This window comes from Malurus melanocephalus, unplaced genomic scaffold, assembly GCF_030028575.1.
Source record: "Malurus melanocephalus ecotype Western Australia unplaced genomic scaffold, MMel_1.1 scaffold_61, whole genome shotgun sequence".
Classification (NCBI taxonomy): Eukaryota; Metazoa; Chordata; class Aves; order Passeriformes; family Maluridae; genus Malurus; species Malurus melanocephalus.
This window is the reverse complement of record NW_026623293.1, coordinates 1,407,539-1,426,853: the sequence shown is the minus strand read 5'-3', so window position 1 is coordinate 1,426,853 and position 19,315 is coordinate 1,407,539. Positions and strand designations below refer to the sequence as shown.

General features: G+C 43.5%; 1 protein-coding gene across 1 annotated transcript in view; it reads right to left on the bottom strand.

Moving 5' to 3' along the window:
* Positions 1-13,520, bottom strand: part of SLC15A1 (solute carrier family 15 member 1) — a 23,607-nt gene extending 10,087 nt beyond the window's left edge. Inside the window, exons 1-10 of the mRNA XM_057366195.1 lie at positions 13,444-13,520; positions 9,982-10,004; positions 7,075-7,168; positions 6,853-6,994; positions 5,528-5,647; positions 5,267-5,366; positions 4,932-5,022; positions 2,947-3,030; positions 2,199-2,281; positions 954-1,040 (exon numbers count right to left, since the gene is read on the bottom strand). Of these exons, the coding sequence (XP_057222178.1) occupies positions 954-1,040; positions 2,199-2,281; positions 2,947-3,030; positions 4,932-5,022; positions 5,267-5,366; positions 5,528-5,647; positions 6,853-6,994; positions 7,075-7,168; positions 9,982-10,004; positions 13,444-13,447 (828 nt within the window). The 5' untranslated portion in view covers positions 13,448-13,520. The remainder of the gene's footprint in view (positions 1-953; positions 1,041-2,198; positions 2,282-2,946; positions 3,031-4,931; positions 5,023-5,266; positions 5,367-5,527; positions 5,648-6,852; positions 6,995-7,074; positions 7,169-9,981; positions 10,005-13,443) is intronic.
* Positions 13,521-19,315: the final 5,795 nt, after the last annotated feature.

The window sequence follows — 19,315 nt, the reverse complement described above, 5'->3', positions numbered from 1 at the left end:
AAAAAAAAAAAAAAAAAAAAAAGAGAGTTTCAGGCTACTGCTCACATCACAGTAACAGGTAAAGACCCATCATGTAATGTTTAGCCACACATTAAACTTTGCATGCTGTGGGTGGATCTGATGATTTCTGTTAAAATAGTACAAAGTCTGCTTGTGTGTGTGGGGAGGGCTTCTGCTTAAAGGTGAYTGATGTTAGAGAGACCTGGGCCTCTTTGCATGTACACTGATGGCAGCATGAGATCCAGCACTTAGTGCCACCTTCTTTTCCTGGGAAGGAGGCATTGGAATCATAGGCAACTGAGGAATTTCACATATGAACAAAGCATACAGGTAAAAGGAAAATAAAAGTGACAGGTTAAGGTTTATGCTACCRTTGACAACAGTAGACCAGGGACAATCAGGAAATATGGGATACAAGGCTTTGAGAATCGTGATAAGAAATTGTGGTGAGGCTGGAGGGGACACATGGTTTACCCACTCRAGCTGAAATTCCAAAGCATAATTCTGATGTTTCATACCAAGACAAGTATATTGGCCCTGTGTATTAACCATGGCAGGCAGAACCATTTGCCTTTCCCCCTCTGTAGGCATATTTTGTTTGAGGCCAGTKTACCATGAGAGACAGGAAGTTGAGAACAAAAGATAATTCTTTCTATTTTCCTAACCAAAAAACTTAAGTGTTTGCATTTATTTGGCAAGGGAAAKGAATTTTTCATTTCCCTTGCGTTTCCCTGGACAGCCTATGGTTACACAGAATGTTGACTCAAACAGCTCTGCTTTCTCCTGCAGGAGCTGAGCTAACAGCCTGCAAAGCCAGGAGAGCACTGATCAGCTACTGAAGGATGGAGAGGCCCAAAATTATTTGCTCAGTGCATGAGGCAATGGACCCGAGCAGGCAGAGAGAAGTGAGGGTCAGGGGATGTCACAGCAGAGAAGGCTCCCACAGTACTTACATCATACTTCTCACTTGCCCAGTCCAGCCAGTGCTCTCTCTTAGGAAACTCCTTGCTGCGATGCCGAAACCTGTTTTTGATGGCAAACTGAGAAGAGACAGAATTATGTTTAATGTCAYTTAAATATTTAAAATGCAATTAACTGTTTTGTCATTAGAGATGATGCTCCTGGCTTGTGTTTAGAGGGTGCTAAAGGTGACTTGATTTCTGTTAATTACTCCAGTCACCATGGAGAAAACTGTTTTTAAGGCCTCACACTACATATCCAGCAGAGCGTGCACTTGGGATTAGGTGGACCAAACAGCTCAGACAATCTCTGTCAATGTGGGTTGCTGTTAGAARCTGGAAGATCTGCCTTCCTCAGACTTATTTATGTACAACAATAAATAGAGCAGAATCATATGCACAGGTTTTCACAGCTGAATGGCTGCAAGAGTGCATTTTACTATGAGAAGCTGCATCTTACAGGTGTCTCTCACASCTTGTCAATGAAAATACATTAATATAGTCCCAAAGAACTCCCAAGATTTTCTGCATGGGATAGCATGCAAGGCCAAGCTGGACCTTAGGAGAAGCACTCTAAGTCATGGCCAAAGTCACCTACAGAGATGTGGCTTTGACAGAGCTTACAAGATGGGCAATAGGCTGGGCTGTGTAAAGCTGGAAGGTCTGTATGGAGAAGGAAGAAGCTCATACATGAATAAATCTCATGATCTCAAAGCTGAGGCACTGCAAAGTTGGGACATGCGGTGCTATTCATACAGATTCCACTCCTTTCCTTGCTGGATCACACTGATGTGTGTAAACCCCCAGACTTCCTTAACACACCAGGGATCAATAAACCTCTGCATTGTAAAYATTATTCTTTTAATAAGTAATAATTTTTTGCTGATAAGCTCTACTAGTAGCTCGGCTCTTGACAAAGCCAAGGTSTGTCTCTTTCTACAGGGCTACATGAAGGCACTCAAATATGTAAGGAATGATTCCCAGAAGCTGGCATAAGCTTTTACATAATACTGACACCATATTTTGCTTCCTTTGCATATAAATTCCCATATAAACCAAGATACACACTAAAACACAGCCTAAATCTGGAGGTGTCAGTAAGAAGCCTTCGCCTTCTGTAATAAAGTAAAAAACTTCAGAAACCCTCCTCAAATTAAGACAGATTTCTGATTTTGGCACATTTACAGAGAAGCTCTAAGAATTGCTGCCAGGGATTTGGGGAATGTAAGCAGTACTTACTCCAACGCATTTGCAAACTTGAAGCAATACATTTCCTTGCGGTTTAACTTTCTTGTACATTTTGCTTCCGATTATGAACACAACTACAATATGGATACAGAAAACAAAAGCAACTCAGGATTAAATTAAAATAGTGGCAAATAATTTGGTATGGAAATTGTAAGCCAAGGAGTTAATCAGGGGATGGGAATAAGCCTCCTAAGAAGCAATGAAATTGCCTATTCACATGCTATCATACAGTAAGATAAATCAAATTAATACCAGCAGATTGCTTCTATTTTAGACAAATAACTTGAGAAGTATTGACAYACAAGTATGGGATTTCTCCAGTTCAGGACAATTACCTCATAGAGTATTACCTCATACAATTATCTGGACTAGAGATAATGTCCAAAGCACACATTTTCTGAGAGCTCTCTCCATGTGTTCAAAAGATCTATTTGTACACCCCCGTAATCCAAGAAACATAGGCAATAATTTACATAATATAAGAACTCAAAGACACATTCATGCCTCACCCCAACCCCATCAGACTCTCCTGTAAATTAGTCTCTTCTGTAAAAGTGAGTACTTCAGATTAATCCCACCCACCTCTCCAACTAAGAAAAAAATTTAAGTCAAAAATTGCAGAAATTATCAGATATTGTTAGAGGTCAATACCTGGAGATCTCTATCACACTTTCATTATTCTGAGATGATTGTAACAATCTAATTACCGAGGCAACAAGATGGCAACAGATTCACCTACCCAAGGCAACAGCCATGAGGATAGCAGGAACGCCAAAAGCTAGTGGGTAACATCGCTGTTTTGCATGAATGCCACACTCCGAAGCTGAAATAAAAAGTAACATSAAATCAAAGTCCCAGTCAGCACTTCTGATGTTTTACGTATGGTTTCTCTTCTTTGCATTCACTGTTAACTCATGGGGGAACAACGATCCTGTCTGCTGACATCCTCAGAGTGGAGGATCAGTATCCAACTTACCTTTCATTATTGAAAAGGGGAATTATGTATCACAGAACAGTTGAGGTCGGAAGGGACCTCTGGGTGTTATCTGGTCCAAGTGCCCTGCTCARCTAGGGCTACCTGGAACACTTTGTCTAGGACTRTGTCCAGACAGCTTTTGAGTATCTCCAAGGATGGAGACTYCACAACYTCTCTGGGCAGCCCTGTRSCAATTCTGGGTCACYCTCACAGTGAAAAAGTGTTTCCTAACATTCAGAGGGAACCTCCTGTGTTTCAATTTGTGCCCATTGACTCTTGACCTGACACTGGGTGCCACTGAGGAAAGCCTGGCTCCATACTCTTCATTCTTTCCCATCAGGTATTTATGTACTTCAATGAAATCCCTCTTAGCTTTCTCTTCTCCAGGCCAAAGAGTCTAATGCCTTTCAGGACCTCCTTACAGGAAATTTACAGCTAGTTTTATTCTGAGACATGAAGAATTATACTAGAAGGCTCAAAAGAATGTCATTAGTGACAAAGGAATTMGATTTCAAAAGTTATGGGATAAGTTCATAAGCAAAGATGCTAATGATGTAAGGGTAGCTTGTTGAAAAAAAGTCCCAATTACCAGCCCCCTCCCCTCTTTGGCATTAGTCACAGATTTTACTCTACAGACTTCAAGCACACATCCTAAAGTGAATGCAAATCTCAGACTATGAACATAGCTACTAGCAGTATAAAATTAAAGATTAAACAAAATGATTACATTCTTCACCATATTTCTTCTAAGAGGGGAATTAGACAGTATGATTTGGAAAAAAARGTGTTAGCTTGCAGATAAGTAATGTCTCTATTTAGTTGTATTAGTCTTCTTGTTAAACCTTTACAGGGCATAACAGTTTATCACTTCTCTCTGTTCAGTTTGTCATTTTTTTCCAAGGTAACTTTCACCCTCTATCAGCAAGGAAGTAAACTACATGCTGTGCTTTATGCATCTCTACTTCCTTTTTTTGGGGAAAGAATAGAATTTACATTAAGCAAACATCTTAAACTTTTCTACATAGTCTTTTTCAGTCAAGAAATCCAAAGGCCAGGACTTCAGCCCAATGTTTTTGAGTAATTCCAGAATTCACATGCTGTTTCCTTTCTTTTGAGAAGAACAGCCTTCCTGAAACTGCTGGCATGTGCATCCATACAGCACTATCTGCAAAAGCTTGCCACAGATATTCATATGCATATAGATTAGCAAATTGCTTGGTTTTGTTTAGGATCATGCTGTTCTTTACAAGCAAAAGAGAACATAACTTTCATGTTTAACAATATGAAAAATTATTTACTTTGTCATGTGGATAAATGCGTTTCTACATGCATAGATACCTCTGTATCTATGGGCACCCTTCAGAACAGTCTGTACTTCCAGAAGAGAAGGCTCTCTCTCCCTTTCTCAAGAAGCAATACAACTCTTTCCAGTGTGATAGTTTCAAAGGTTTTGGAAGGAGTGACATATTTGTACGTTTGTGTAATTAAAACATGCATTAGCCATTTAAGTGGTTACCTCCAGCATGTCTCCTCAGATGTAGTACTTGTGATCTTAAAGACAATTCAGGTTTCAACTAGTTTGTGTTTGAGAGTACCTCATCTCTGAGAAGCTGGGTGACACACTGAAGACTATTTGCTCGATAACCCCAGTGTGTCAGAGAACAGAACGCTAATTTAAACCTAACTGGACAGCAATCCAGCACCCCTTTTCTGATGTTTAACGATTATAAACAAACAAGTGACCTTACCTCTGAGATTTGGGGTGATTATAGTAGATAGGAAACTTCCAGAATTAATGGCCACATAAAAGAGAGAGAAGAAGGTACTTCTCTGCTCTTCCTACAGTAAAAAGAGAAAGATGTTTAGAAAGGCTTAGCCGGAACCACATTGATGAGCCTAGATCAGAAAATCAGCAACTCTGTTTTCCAAGTTCAAGACAARTAATTAACTAGCTGCGCCTTCAGCTCCCCAGGAAAACACTGCAGTAATGCACCTGTCTAAATATGTATATTATTAGAGTACTTTAACAGTTAAACATAAGTTAGAGTAGCAGTTTGGCYGAAAATCTGAAAGACATTGTTACCTGATCATCTTCAAACTGATCTCCACCAAATGCTGACACACAAGGTTTGATCCCACCAGTACCAATGGCAATAAGGACCAAGCCAACCATGGACAGAGCACTGGAACAAGAGAAAATAGAAAAAAAATCCTTTTGTGCTCATTCTTAAAGTATACATAAAAGACTAGTTGAAAGACAGCTAAAATTCAAGTAGCATAAATTTAAGTTTCCCTTCCTTCACCAGCCTGAGAAAAAAAAAAAAATATGTACAAGGCAACTCACATGTGCAGTGCTGAATTATCAGGAAGGCCATCCCGGTTGTGATCCGTCAGCTCACTTACRGAGCCCACAGACAAGATTGCCTGCCCAGCTGTATAGACTATGGACAGGTAGAGAATGGTCCTGTTGTCAAGAAAGGAGATGCATTTCCTTAGACATGTCAACACAATTACACACAYAAAATGCACACAGGTAATTACACAGGTAATGAAGACTTTTGCTTTTTTTAAAGATTCATGGTAATGAAAACAATTAAYAGATACAGTAAGTTATGGGCTGAACTTCTCAGAAGCTACTATAAAAATCTGCCCACACGYCACTGCCAAAATATTTCTATTATTTTTGTTATAATTTGCAATGTCTACAAAGTTTCACCTTGATRAAACAAGTAAAAGCCAAAATAAATTTTAAAAATAAACCACACCATCAAAACAAGCAAKCACACGGTATGTTGAGGCTGCAATCTGCAAGACATCCAGTGAGTTGCAGCGAGTTTGCACTGCTCAGAGCTGCTGCACAGAGCCTACAAGGCCATGGCCACAGCCCTGGGCTCCCAGGRGCCATCAGTGCAGGGGAAGACAGTGCAGCTGACTGCACAACACATCTCTAATCTCTGGGAGACCTTTGGCAAGCCCGCTTACATTCATGGCTCATAACCCCCCATAAAATCTTTATTGTGCTTTTTTTCAGGCAAAGTAAACACTATTAGAATCAAAACATGAATAAAGGAGAGTGAGATAAAGCTGTTGGAAATAATCTGGTTACATTTCAAAGCACTTCAGTGGCACTTTCCTAACTAGCCTGGAGCTAAAAACATAGAAGACCTCACTTAAAGAAAGAATTGCTACTCAGTAAGATCTCTCACTCATCTGTCAATTCTGAAATCACACAGTATTTTAAAACTTATTCTAAGGCCCAGTTAACACCAGATAAAGCAGTARTTCACTATTTCATTAGCCACCTGCAGCAGGCAAAGAGACTCTCCTATGTAATTATAACCTCTGGTATGTATTTTCAGAGCTTGGTAATACACTCCTTAGTTTATCTTACATTTTGTCTAGGTGAGAGGAAAAACATGCAGCATGCTGGGGAAGCATGCTGCTACCCTCAACCAGCTAGCAGAACGGAAACATTTGTTAATTCACAGTGCAGTTTCAAGTCTGAGATGAATCAATTAAAACCTCAAGCTTTGGTGAAATAAAATAAACAATCCTGGAGTAGCCAACACCAGTTCTGAAGCTGCTGTTTACCAGAGCTGATGGCTTAAGTTAACACTGACTTCAGGTGAGCTTTCAAGATCTTTGGTTGCCTTCTGAGGAAACACTYACTTAAATTTTCCCAGCCAGGAGTCCGCAATGATTGCCCCAAGGAGTGGAGTCAAGTAACACAAAGCAGCAAAGGAGTGGTAGACGACAGTGGCAACATTTTCATCCCAGCGTAGGAAATATATTAAATACAAAGTGAGCACAGCTGCAGGGAGAACAACAAAACAACAGGTTACAAACTCAAGTTAAGCCTGGGTAATGGTCACGAGGAGRCAAGGGACGTACCTTTCATGCCATAGTAGGAGAACCGCTCGCAGAACTCATTGATGATGATGAAGAAGACGCTCACAGGGAAGGCAGAGCATCTGGAGGCAAGTGACTGGAGGCAAGAGACAAGGTGAGCTCAGAGCCCTGCAACCCAGACTAACCCCCTTCACTGCAACCCACAGCTTAAGCAAGCTCAGCATGGATTCAGTGGGAGTGGGCAAGTACTCAGGCTCTGGAGGCTGCACAACCTTCTGTGGGGTGACAGTRGGTCACCTGAACCAAGAGTCAGTTCTCACTTTCCCCTCTTGGTCCCCAGTGGTCTGCACACTTCTTATCTGCCCTTTAGCAATGCTATAGATGACCTTCAAGTGTTGCACTGCATACATTTGAGGTCTCCAACARCTAACCCTTACAGCAATCTTGTCTGGTATCTAAAAATATGCAAAAAGCCAATGTTTTGGAAAAATAAAAAATCAAAGCCCAAAGCCAACAAAAAATGCACCATGCCAAACTCCYGCAGTGCACCAGTTAGAAGCGTGGGGCTCTTTTTAAGCACCGGTAGCTRAGAGAGATAAACATTTAAACTTTTCATTCAAGCAAATCTCTCAGGAAAACTCCTTATCCTTAAAAATACTCTCCTTGATGAAAAATCCTTCATTTCTTCAGAAATCATACTTTATTCCTAAACTAAAGTGGCTTGGCTCTGGCTGCCARAATCACTGAGCCTTCATCTGCTGCAACAGGAATGTCCATAGTCACTATCATGCAGCTCATGTCACAGTTCATGCCATTAAGACAAAGGGTAAAAAGCACACATCAGGTACAAATCTGATATGGTCACTAGAACTGGAAGTTTAACTTCTGATTACCTACTTGTCTTAGTGGATGAGTATATAGTTTCTATTAAAATTAATGGGGATGCAGTTTAAACATAATAATTTTAAACTTTTTTAGGTTTTAATYCTGCAAGTAGCAAAGAATCAGATTTTAAATAAGTTTCAGAACATTCCAGAGGCAAAACAGTTCTTCTCCATGATGCGGTTTAATTTTAAAATGGCACCATTTGGATTGCAAAGGTTTAAGGAACTAAACTAATCGATATTTCACGTGAAGCAGGAAAACGTTAACTTTGCAGATCAAAAGGAAAAAAWCTGAAATGGGGAAATCATGCCTGACACAAGTAAATTGGAGAGCCAGTGTCTCCAGCAAAGCCTCAGCAAACAACACAACACAACACTTTGAGACTTGGGGGATACAAAAGGCTTTTGGGGAATACTGCAAAAGAAATGAAAATAAGAGAGTGGCAGGAGCATTGTTGACTTCTCTGACTCAGTCATGATGATGCCTGAGCAGCCTGAACAGCGCTAAGCTTTGTTTGCACAACCAAGTACACACCGCACATCCTACCCATGGTTTGATAAGCAGGCTTCCCTGGAAGAACCAAATCTCAGCTGAGGCAAGYGCCAGGAGGGACTCCTCTAGCTTTAGAGCATGCAAAATTTGAGTCCTAAACTTGTCACTCTTGATTTATCACAAGGGCAGAAAGAGGTATCTCCAAAGGAAGACCATTCACATGTATCCCAAAATTAGGTAAAATTCACTTGAAGTTTAAAATTCACTTGCCCATTTCCTACAGCTGAAGGCAGCAGGAGGTTTGGACAACTACTCCCAACTTGGACACAGGTGTTGGTGGACTGGAGTTCAYACAGAAGAATGCTYCCTGCCCTGTCCACACACCATTYCCCTAAGCCATGCAAATGGTTATGGGATGGAGRGATKCAMTCTGAARTTTTGGTTCAGCACTTGTTAAATMAGWTWCTGAAACTTTAACCCAGGCTGCATRACTTGTWATTGGGAATRGCCCATCTGGAGAGARTGTCTSTTCCTRAAKCAGAACAAAGACTTCCCCATGTCTGTCCTGCCTWCAGGGAATAAAAAGATAGAGCAGTCCTGGTCCAGGAGCTGGTGGGGACCACCTGAATTTCACAAAACATCACTAAAATCTTTGGACCATTTCAAGGTTCTCACAAATCTTCCCAGTGCTACACCATGACCCTACCCAACAACTTATTATAGGAGAGTGCCATGTGCCGGTCTGGAGAGGTCACAATCCATCAAAGCTGGATTGCTCCTTCAAGCCACTAGTGCTTATGTGCCTGGTGGAGCTCTCCTGCATTCCCACACGGGCATAGCAGCTTCTGTTGGGTTTTTACTGGCTGTCCCTGAACTGTAGCTACAAGCAAGAGGAGACTTTGCAATTAATCCTGGCYAATGTATGATGTATACTTGTCCTCATTTTGCACTGTCCTCTCTGTTACAGTGCACATGTGCSCATACCACATCTGCCAAAACCTTTTCTGCTGTTACCCTCCCTGGTCAGGAAGCACCAGACACACCACCAAAAAGGTAACCTGAAGGTCATATTTTGTAATGYCCTCTGCAACCTTGCTCTGCCCTGAGGATGCCACCACCCTGCTGCACAGCTTTGACTTTGGCTGCTGAGGAAGTCACTAAACTGAGGGAMAGTCAGTGGAGTAAAACCTTGGCGATAAGAAAAGTGAAGGCAGAGATAGGGTTGCTGAGACACATGTCATTAACAGTTCAAAGATTCAAGAGCAGAGGATGATGATAACTCTGGTCCCTGGAGCCCATCCTTATTGTGGCAATCTCCTCCCTGCCAATGTCTGCTCAGTCAGCAAAGGCTCTTGAGACATTTTATCAGGGTGATGAGCAAACTAATGCTTAGCTAGAATTTAATAAGTTACCAGGCTGCTTTGGCACATGTTGGCCAGTGAGTCATTGTTGTATACATTCAATGTAYGTTTACAGGGTGATTTATATTTTGGGCACTGTTAACATTACCAGAAAAATGTACCCCAAAGAGAGTCAGTAGAGCAACTTTTTATAAGGAARAACAATACTTACCTTCTTGCCATCAGTTTTTGCACCTGTGGAGGGAAAAAACACAAAATACAAGTTAATGGGAACYAACAAGTAATACTTCCTTAAAACTGATGCAATATTCAACAAGGTTCAACTCTAAATGTATAATGAAATATAAACAGGGTAATGGTCAGGGTGAGTAAATTTTCAGTTTATCATAGAGATATTTTGCATAGTTATTAGGCAAAACATCCCTTAACTTTTGCTTTTTCAGGGTCTACATAAACTCATACATTCCCAGGAGAAGCTCAAATATACTGAGGAGTCAAAGCATCCCATGGCTGCTCACCACACACCATCAAATGTGGTGGTAAACCAGCCACCCACAGATGACAAACCCTGTTACAATCTCAGGGATGTTCCCCTAAAGGCAAGAGAAGAATAAGGAATAGACTCAAAATGCCCTGYCAGAAATGGAGGTCAGGTCCTGAAAAGGGACTTACAGAGGACCGAATATACAGCCCAACTGAGTGATCCACATCAGCAGGCATTCCCATAATTTGAATATTAACCYGGGAAGACCTGGAAGCACAAGGGGTTCCACTGAGGATAGCAAGAGCAGACAGCTGCTTGCAGCCCCGAAGTCACTTCCAGCTGCTCTTGGCAGACCCTCCACTCCTGGCAGCATTCAAAGCAAAGCCCTGCAAGGCTTGCTCAGCTCAGGGAACAGGCTTGAGGGCTGAGCTTTYACTGTGTCAGATAAAGGCCCCGTGCCCACATAGTGGATGTCAACATTTTCTATAAAACCACATGAGCAAGCTCATTATCATTAAGATAAGACCAAGTACAAGATGTGAACTTTGAAATCCCTGCTTGTAAATCAAGTGTGCCCATAATAGATCTCCATAAGAAAAGTATGTTTATTAAAATCATTATTTAGTCCATAGTTCACAGCAGATGAAAACAGCTGACAGCAACACTACAGTGTTTGACATAATGCTRACTAAAGTAACTTTCAGAAATCACTACAACAAATTTTTCCAATTCTTTTCTTCACTGCTGTGGACAAGTGCCTTCACAACAGAGACAGTGGTATTATGCAGGTGATTCAAGAATATCTTTTCCTAGAGAGCAGGCAACATTCTGAAAGTGCTAACACAGCCAGTTCAGGACACATGCARGTACATGAGTTATTAAAGTTTTTGGCAATGTSCTTYCCACARCCCACATGAGTAAWCCACACTGAAGGATACCCAGGTGTTAGCCATAGCCTATTATCATAAAACTTTCTTGGTTATTTCCACTTGTTGGCTTTTCCAGCATGCATGCGTCATACTGTCAGTTTTTCATAACTTGTACAGAGAAGATCAGTTTGGGCAGCTCACTCCTGTCTGTTAGCTGAGCCTTGGGCAAAAAATATCTAGGATCTTGTTGYTGGTTGGGTTTGGGTTTTTTCTGCTTTTCTGATGGCAAATGTATCATCTCTGCAAGMAACCTTACACAGAGGACATCAGAGAGGCAATATTTTCTGACAAGATCATCTGACTTCTGTGTTTAATAATAGTGTGCACACTATTATTTCTCAAACATTTTGACTTTACCCCTCTATTCTCCTTCTACAGAGAGGATCAGGGAAACTCCAGGGTGTCTGTGTTGAAAGGTTGGCTTTAATGCTATCTGGAGTTTCCCTGATCCTCTCTGTAGAAGGAGAGGCAGCTTCAGGGTTAAACTTACAAGCACAGAGTACCCAACATTTTGAGGGCTAAATCTGAGGTTTACTCATGGCATGTTGGAGCAGTCCCTCTTTGGGGCAACCTTCAGCCCCTCTTATTCTTTCCCCTTAAAAAATCAACTGCCTAACTGCTCATTTTCACCATAAAATACTGAAAAGCTCCACATTTTTCAGTGTAAAGCTCTAAACAGTTGTGCACTCTATATTCCCTTAAGATATTTAATTTTTTTAAAATACATGTAAAATCAAAAGCCACTCAGTCCTTGCCTTCAGCACCACATCTAAATAATTACCAGTGGGCCATTCTTTCCTTCCCAATCTTGCAGGCCAGGTGGGGGAGGCTCACAGCTCCAACCCCTCYGCACAGTGCAATTCCCTCCCTGCARTCACAGAGGMAGYGGGATGCTGCAGCTCTTGCAGCTCACAGTCCATGTCACGAGATGGGATCACACTGCCTTGCTCCAAGCAGCCATCACAACAACCATGCCGCATGAAGCACCTCTTGTCTGTGGCCACAATGAGTCTGTATACACCCATACTGTCACCTGGGATGTTTCTGCCTCCAGAGCGAGCCTGCTGTCCTGACACCTGACCTGGGGCACAGACAAGCCTGTTGCCTCTGCTCTCTGGAGCAGCCCTACAGCACCTTCAAAGGGATGCTGCTAGCATCAGGACATCCCCCTCCAGGAGTCCCTGCTTCACATCTTGCTATTCCAGAAAAACACCTGCACAGAAACTATCTAAGAAAATCTACAATGCAGCCAGCCTGATATAAAATGAGCAGACACAGCTGCATCCCATKTCTTTCTCTTCACAGAGCTATCACCATTTTCCTGGTTGTCTGCCCAAGCCAGCAAGACCACAGTTCACCCCTGGGCAGCACCACTGACAAGTTCTRCCTGCTCATTACTACTGTTATTGGTCCCCAGAACATAGATTTTCTTACTGAAGATGCAATGGCACTTCCTTGGATTGGTTTTTTTGGCGGGGGTGGAGGGTGGGCATTTCAGGATCCTTCCCTGCCTGAGTGAGACAAGGTTTCTCCAGCCCAGGAACTGCTTGCTAAGAGATGCCAATGTGCTCAGACACTGCAGGACTGAAGGTCCAACAAGGGGCAGTGGAGAAATATGTCGCCAAAAAAAGCTTTTTTTATACCTCCACTACTCGGTGCTCCAGTTTAGACAGAAAAAAAAAAATTCTTCAGGATTAATTAGCTAAATGGGTCCTGCCCTTATCTGAATCTTCAAGCTGTGTATCTGTATGTTTAAAAGCCACTAGGTCAACAGCCACTGTCTCAATGAAACAGCACTGTTTAACATCTGCAAGAARCACCACATTAAACTTGTGCCCAAATCTTAAGCTCCTCTTTTAAGCCCTAAAAGTGTAGTGTAGGATAAACCCGACCGGCCAGGGGGTCAGCTCAGCGAGCTTACAGAGACCGAGGCACCACAGCTCGACTCTCACTCGGGTTTCAAGGCAGGGTCACACAAACCAGGATACAGCCTTGCCAGAGGGAGAGCTGCCCCGGAGGAAGAGGGAGAGCAGAGAGCAGTGCCCGGGGGCGTCCTCAGWCCCACACGGAGCAGCAGAGCCAGCCCCGAGCGGCCGGGACCCCTTGGGCACGCTGTCAGCTCACAGCCCGGCACCATCAGCCGGCTCGGAGGGAAACTCCTTGAGTATCCCTCGGTGCTCATCCCGGGGCTGTGTCCCTCCCGCGGGCCGGGACCCGCCATCCCCACACCGGGCTGCCCCATCCCGCACGCCACACTTACCCATGTCGCCGGCGCGGTCCCGCCGGAGCGCTCGGGGCTGAAAGACAGGAGGAAAGGAGGGAAAGACAGGAGGAAGGTGCCGGGGGCGGCCGGGCTTTAAGGGCGGCGGCGGGGCCCCGCCTGGSCCGGGGTGGCGCCGCGCAGGTGTCGGGGCGGGGAGCGGGGAGCCCGCCCGGCCTCACCTGCCCTTGACCGCCGCCATCGGCCCGGGCTGAGGGACAGCGGGGCACCGGGCAGCCCCAGCGCTCCTCCCTGCCGCCCGCTCTCCTTTCGCCGGCTAGACGAGGGCTGTCACCTGCTGCTCGGCGCTTTCTTCGTTCTCTGGCCGCCCAGAAGCGCCGAGAGGGAGCCATCAGCTGAAGCGAGCCTGTGCAGTGCTAACGCCGCACGCTGTCCCTCTGATGTCAACGGTGTGATGGAAAACTTAGAAAGCAAGTAAGCGGAATACATGCTGTGTGGACGGCGGCTTTCTGCCTCATTCCYTCCTTTGAAGCTAAGGAAACAGAATTCCTCGACTGCAGCTGTCACCGGTTTCTAATGATCTCTGACTGTGGCTCCCATGAACTGATGCTTCTGAGAAGTTGTCCAGAGAAGATGTGGATGCATCCTTGGAAGTCTTCGATGCCAAGCTGGATGGGACTTGGAGCAATCTGGTCTAGAGGAAGGTGCCCCTGCCCATAGCAGGGGGGTGGAACTAGAAGAACTTTAAGGTCCCTTCCAACCCAAACCATTCAGTAAGTCTATATTTCTATGATCCAGTTTGCTCATTGCTTGGTCAGCTCACAGCAGACGTGTGTCCTGTGTGCCATTTGTGCCACCAAGCCACAGGGAAAGCCGGGAAATGCACATCAATAAACATGATGTACGTTCCATGCATGCATCTTACTGAGCCWTGCACGTGAAATAAGTGGATGAGAAGTTCAGCATGAGAAGAACAGCCAGRGTGTGAGGCTGACAAGAGTAGCTTAGGGAAACTACATATTATTAAGATTTGGATGAACTCAGAATGCAGAAACAGTAAAATATTAGCAGACATTGCCAAAAAAAGAATTTTCTGAAAGAAGAATGAGCCCCTTCTTTGAGGCTTGAAGACACAGTGTTACACTCTAGTTTATGCAACCAATCCAATCGCATTTTCTCCAGCGTGCACTTAATAATTACCTGCCGCTGAACAGGTTCATTTCATCTTGGATACAAACCAAACAAGCGTTGCAATGCATTGCAATTAGGAATATCTACAGTCAGCACTTCAGGTGCTAAGGAAGGCTGCACTGATTCGTGATACAGGGCTATAGCTGAACCTGGTTTTCTTAAATTGTGTCTATATGGGGCTAATCTGCTCAAAGAAGCTCTAACCTCTTATCAACTACCTGCACTCCTGACTGTTAAAATTTATGAATAAATTCTTAGGATAAAACATGAGTAGATGGTTGTAAGTATATTTATAGCAAGTTCTCCTGTAAGAAAYATAAATCTTGCTGTATAAGCTCCACTGACACAGCTGATGCTACTCATATATCACTTTTCAGTGGGATATATATGTGGCCACATAGCACATGCAGTGTTGCATTTCTCTATTATGGTTACTCCAGCAAAACAAGTGACCTGCAACGCAGTAAAGAATGTTGAAACCTCCAATGGTTCATTCATCTACAGAAATAATCAAGATATTAACACCATTTTTGTTAAAGTAGGAAATTAAAGATGTCATTTCTTTCCTGAACAATAGAAAACTTTCCATTGCATGGACAGTGGTGGTAAAACAGTAATACCCAGGCACATCTTGTATAGCCCTATGCATCTAGTGAAAACAAAGAGTAGAGCTTTGATGTTTCTTCCTAGAAAGCAGTATACAAGAGGGATGCAGAAATTAAGAAAAAACACCTGTTTTCTCAAAAATTTGGGATAAATGAGCTAGTTTGATTACCCTGGCTTTCACTCATGTTATCTTTCAATACTTAAGGTCTCTATTAATTCACAAAGAATTCATCTTGATGAGTACACATTTTAATTTGCCCCACAGAGAGAGATAAAAGTACACACAATTGCTTCACAGTTATTTCTGGGGAGGCTTTTGCTTTCCTTTAGTAAGCTGATGCCATGGGGATGATCTCTGTGGGGCTATTTTATAGTTGCACTCATTGGAGGGACAGAACTTGTTCTCAGAGGATTTAAGTTTCCCAGTGAGGCTCGCTGTCCAGGAGAAYTCAGAGCACTGCAGGGTGGATAAATACTCAGTATTTACAAAAATGCAATTCTGCTTTCTTCGACCAAATGCTGAACCCACAGAAGTGTATTTTCAAGGTGTAATAGAAAAGTCAGGCAACAGGACATTGAATAATTAAGTATATTTACCTGTGAGGGAAACTGTCAGAGGCCTTGCTGAAGTYGAGGTAGACAAAATCCACAGCTSTCCCCTCACGTGCCCAGGCAGCCATGCCATCCAAGGCAACCAGGCTGATCAAACAAAATTTCCCCTCCGTGAATCCATTTTCATCATTCTCAATAAGTTTCTTTCCCTCCACATGMAAAGAGATGACAACCAGGGAGAGCCATTCCATCACCGTTTCAGTGGCTGAGGTGAAGCTGTGACTGGCTTGGAGTTTTCTGGGCCCTCCTCCTTGCCCATTTTCAAGACTGAAGTGTCMTTGACCTTCTTCCAGCCCTCAGGCTCCTCTCCTGTTCTCCATGACCTTTCAAAGATGAATGAGAGTGGCTCAGCAATAACATCTGCCAGCTCCCTCAGCACTCGTGGGTGCATCCCATTGAGGTTCATGGATTTGTGGCTGTCAAGTTTTCCTGCTTGATCTCTAACCCAACTCTATGACCMAGAGAAAGTCTTCCTGTCTCCAGATTTTCTTTCCTGGCTTCAGGGTCTGGGATTCCTGAGGGCTGGCTTTAGCAGTAGGAACTTAAAGAAGGCATTTAGTAACTGCACCTTCTCTGTATCCTTTGTCGTCAGGGCACCTGCCTCATTCAGCAGCAGGTCCCTGTTTTCCTCAGTGTCCTTTTCCTGCTGGTGGACTTGAAGAAGAAGCAGCCCTTCTCGACCTTGACCCTTCTTGTCTCATCGCTTTGTACTCTGACAATGTTCTCACATTCCTCCCATGTGACCTATGCCTTTCCTCACATTTMATAAACTTCCTTCTTCTGTTTGAATATTGCCAGAAGCTCCTTGCTCATCCATGCAGTTCTCCTGTCCCCTTTCCTTGATTTCTTCCTCAAAAGGATGCACCAGTCTTGAGCTTAGAAGAAGTGAYATGTGTATATTAACACTTGGACCCTCCTACCTTCTAGGCCCCCAGCCCTTGGGATTCCTCCACACAGGTCCTTGAAGAGGCCAAAATTAGCTCTCCTGAATTCCAGGGAATCCTACTTACTGTCCTGCTTCTTCCACACAGAATCCTGAACTCCACCATCTCATGGTTACCATAATCAAGACTGCCCCCAGCCTTCACATCCCCAACAAGTCCTTCTTTCTTAGTTAATTCCAGCTCCAGCAGCACACCTCTCCTTGCTGGCTCTCCCACCACCTGTGTCAAAAATCTACCATCAGCGCTCTGCAGGAGCCTCCCAGGTTGCATGTTCCCAGCTGCCATGATCTTTCCACAGGGGGGATCATTCCACATCACTCAGTTGAATGTCGTAGCTTAGTGAGGTTGTTCCCTCACTTGGGGTAGGTAGGAAGAACACAATCATTTCAGAGGAGCTGGTGAGGTGAATCCATAATATGGAATAGTTGATAACAACTATTCAATATTTAAGGACTAACAACCTGAATTAAGATTGAAGTATTTTAAAGAAAATTAAGACAAATTACAATGTGTTCAGATTATATGTTATTTATAGATATTAATAAATGTTTTTGACTCATTTTTTTTAGATGGAAAGAATTGCAATAACCATAAAGAATTTGCAAGGGTGTGCAGCACATCGTGGGATAGGTATTACTGGGTCAGATCCTGAAAACTGATTGAGGTTGTGCATTGATTCATTCTAATGGATCTTGCTCTAAAACCACACTCCATTTGGCTTTCATGATGGTAAACGTGACTGACACTAGTCACTTTCCAGTAACTACTCCTCCCAAGATAATGCATCCTTCCAAGAAAAGTTTATTCCTACTTTCCAGATAGGGAATCTCAGGGAAAAAAGTGATCAGTTTGCTGAGACTTTTCTGAGGTACTGTGTCATGTTTTGTTACTCAAGGACACGGTTTGCTAGCAGAGCAAATAGTAGGTGGGATGCTCTGGAGGAGATGGGGACTGCTGGGAAGGAGGGCACCAGAGGTCTCTGAGAAGGGGTCTGCAGCAGTTCAGCTGCATTGAACCGGCAGCAGGATAGCTATTGGGCGCTGTGCACCTCTGTCAGTGACATAGGCTGGTGTTTGAGATGCCCAYTCAATTTACATGTGAGGATCAACTCTGGCCCCAAAACACACAGACTTGCTTCTTCAGGAGTTTGCTAAACCAGACCAGAGACATGCAGAGAAATAGGTTGCTACCAACCCAGCCTGCCAGCCCAGCTGAGCAGCATTTCACAAGTAATCCTCTCCAGAAAAAAAGGAAGAGTTCATGTTCTATGGCCCAGAAGGGACTTGGCTTCTCTGGCATGTCTTTATGTACACAGACTGAACACGTGGGTGGAGGGTGAAGCAGGGGAGCGGGAACTAGAGCAGAGACTTGTACCTAAATAAAGTAAATAAGTGAACTTTATTTACCTGGAGCTGCCCCAAATTGATGGCAAAAGTCTTTGGCTCATTACCAGTGCCTGTGACAACATGTGAAGTTAACTAATATGGCAGATGTCGACCTAATGAGTTAATGGTAAACAATACCATTATTCACCAGTGGTGAAGTCACTCCTGCCAAGATGTGGSTTTGTTCCTTCTATTTTTGCCGAAAACATAACTCTGATTGTTTTGTTTCCCATTCATTTTCTCTGATAACATTGTTTCCGTGATAGAGCCAGACTTACCCCATGTCCRCTTCTCTTTATATTCATCTCCATCACGACAACACCTTTGCTGTTTCCTTCCACGGGTTTTCCCCTCGGGTAATCTGAAGGGGATCATTTGTGCCAAGCCTGGATTTAATAGCGAACCTCAGTTCTGGAAATGCACGTCAGAATGGAAACCAGCCTTAGCTGACAGTCACAAGGAGGTGTTAAAAATCCTCTCTTTGGACTTAGAAACCATCCCTTCCAGCCCKGGAAGGCCTTTGTGGATCCAGCCTGAGTGTTCATCCCACAGGCACAGCCAAACTCAGAGTGCACGTGTGGTGCCTTCGCGATGCATCGGGCACGAGCCAGGGAGAAAAGCARCACACACGGTAATCCTTGTTTTGATGCTGGTTTACTGTCAGACGTTGAGCAATGTCCAGGCTCATTCTTGAGCCTGGGAGATTCTCCCTGCCAAGGAAGGGCACTCCCAGCACATATGTGGGGTAGACAAATAGGAGTGTTAGCATAAGTATTAAGGGCAGCTGGCAARGGAAGTAGGGCAGAACAAAAGAGCTCCTGATTCAAAGTCTTTACTTACTCCTTTCTACTACAGGTAAACAGCTGTTTCTAGCCTTGAAGTATGTGACTGTATTCAAGAAAAAAAATAACAATGATATGGATATCCTGAGCCCAGCTAGGATTCAAGCCTTTCACTGCGTGGTAAAAGTTTCTTTATTCTGAATTATGTGCCTCTGCTTTTCTTCATGTTAGATTTGAATTTACTTGACACACAGCATCACCTTCTCTCACCTAAGGCAGTGCAAGGATGCTGAATGTTGCTMTAAGCGTCTTGAAACCATCCAGACATCTCTTCAATAGCTTTTTTTCCTTTGTGCTGCTACATTGCCATTCTTCAGAAACTTTAGATCTG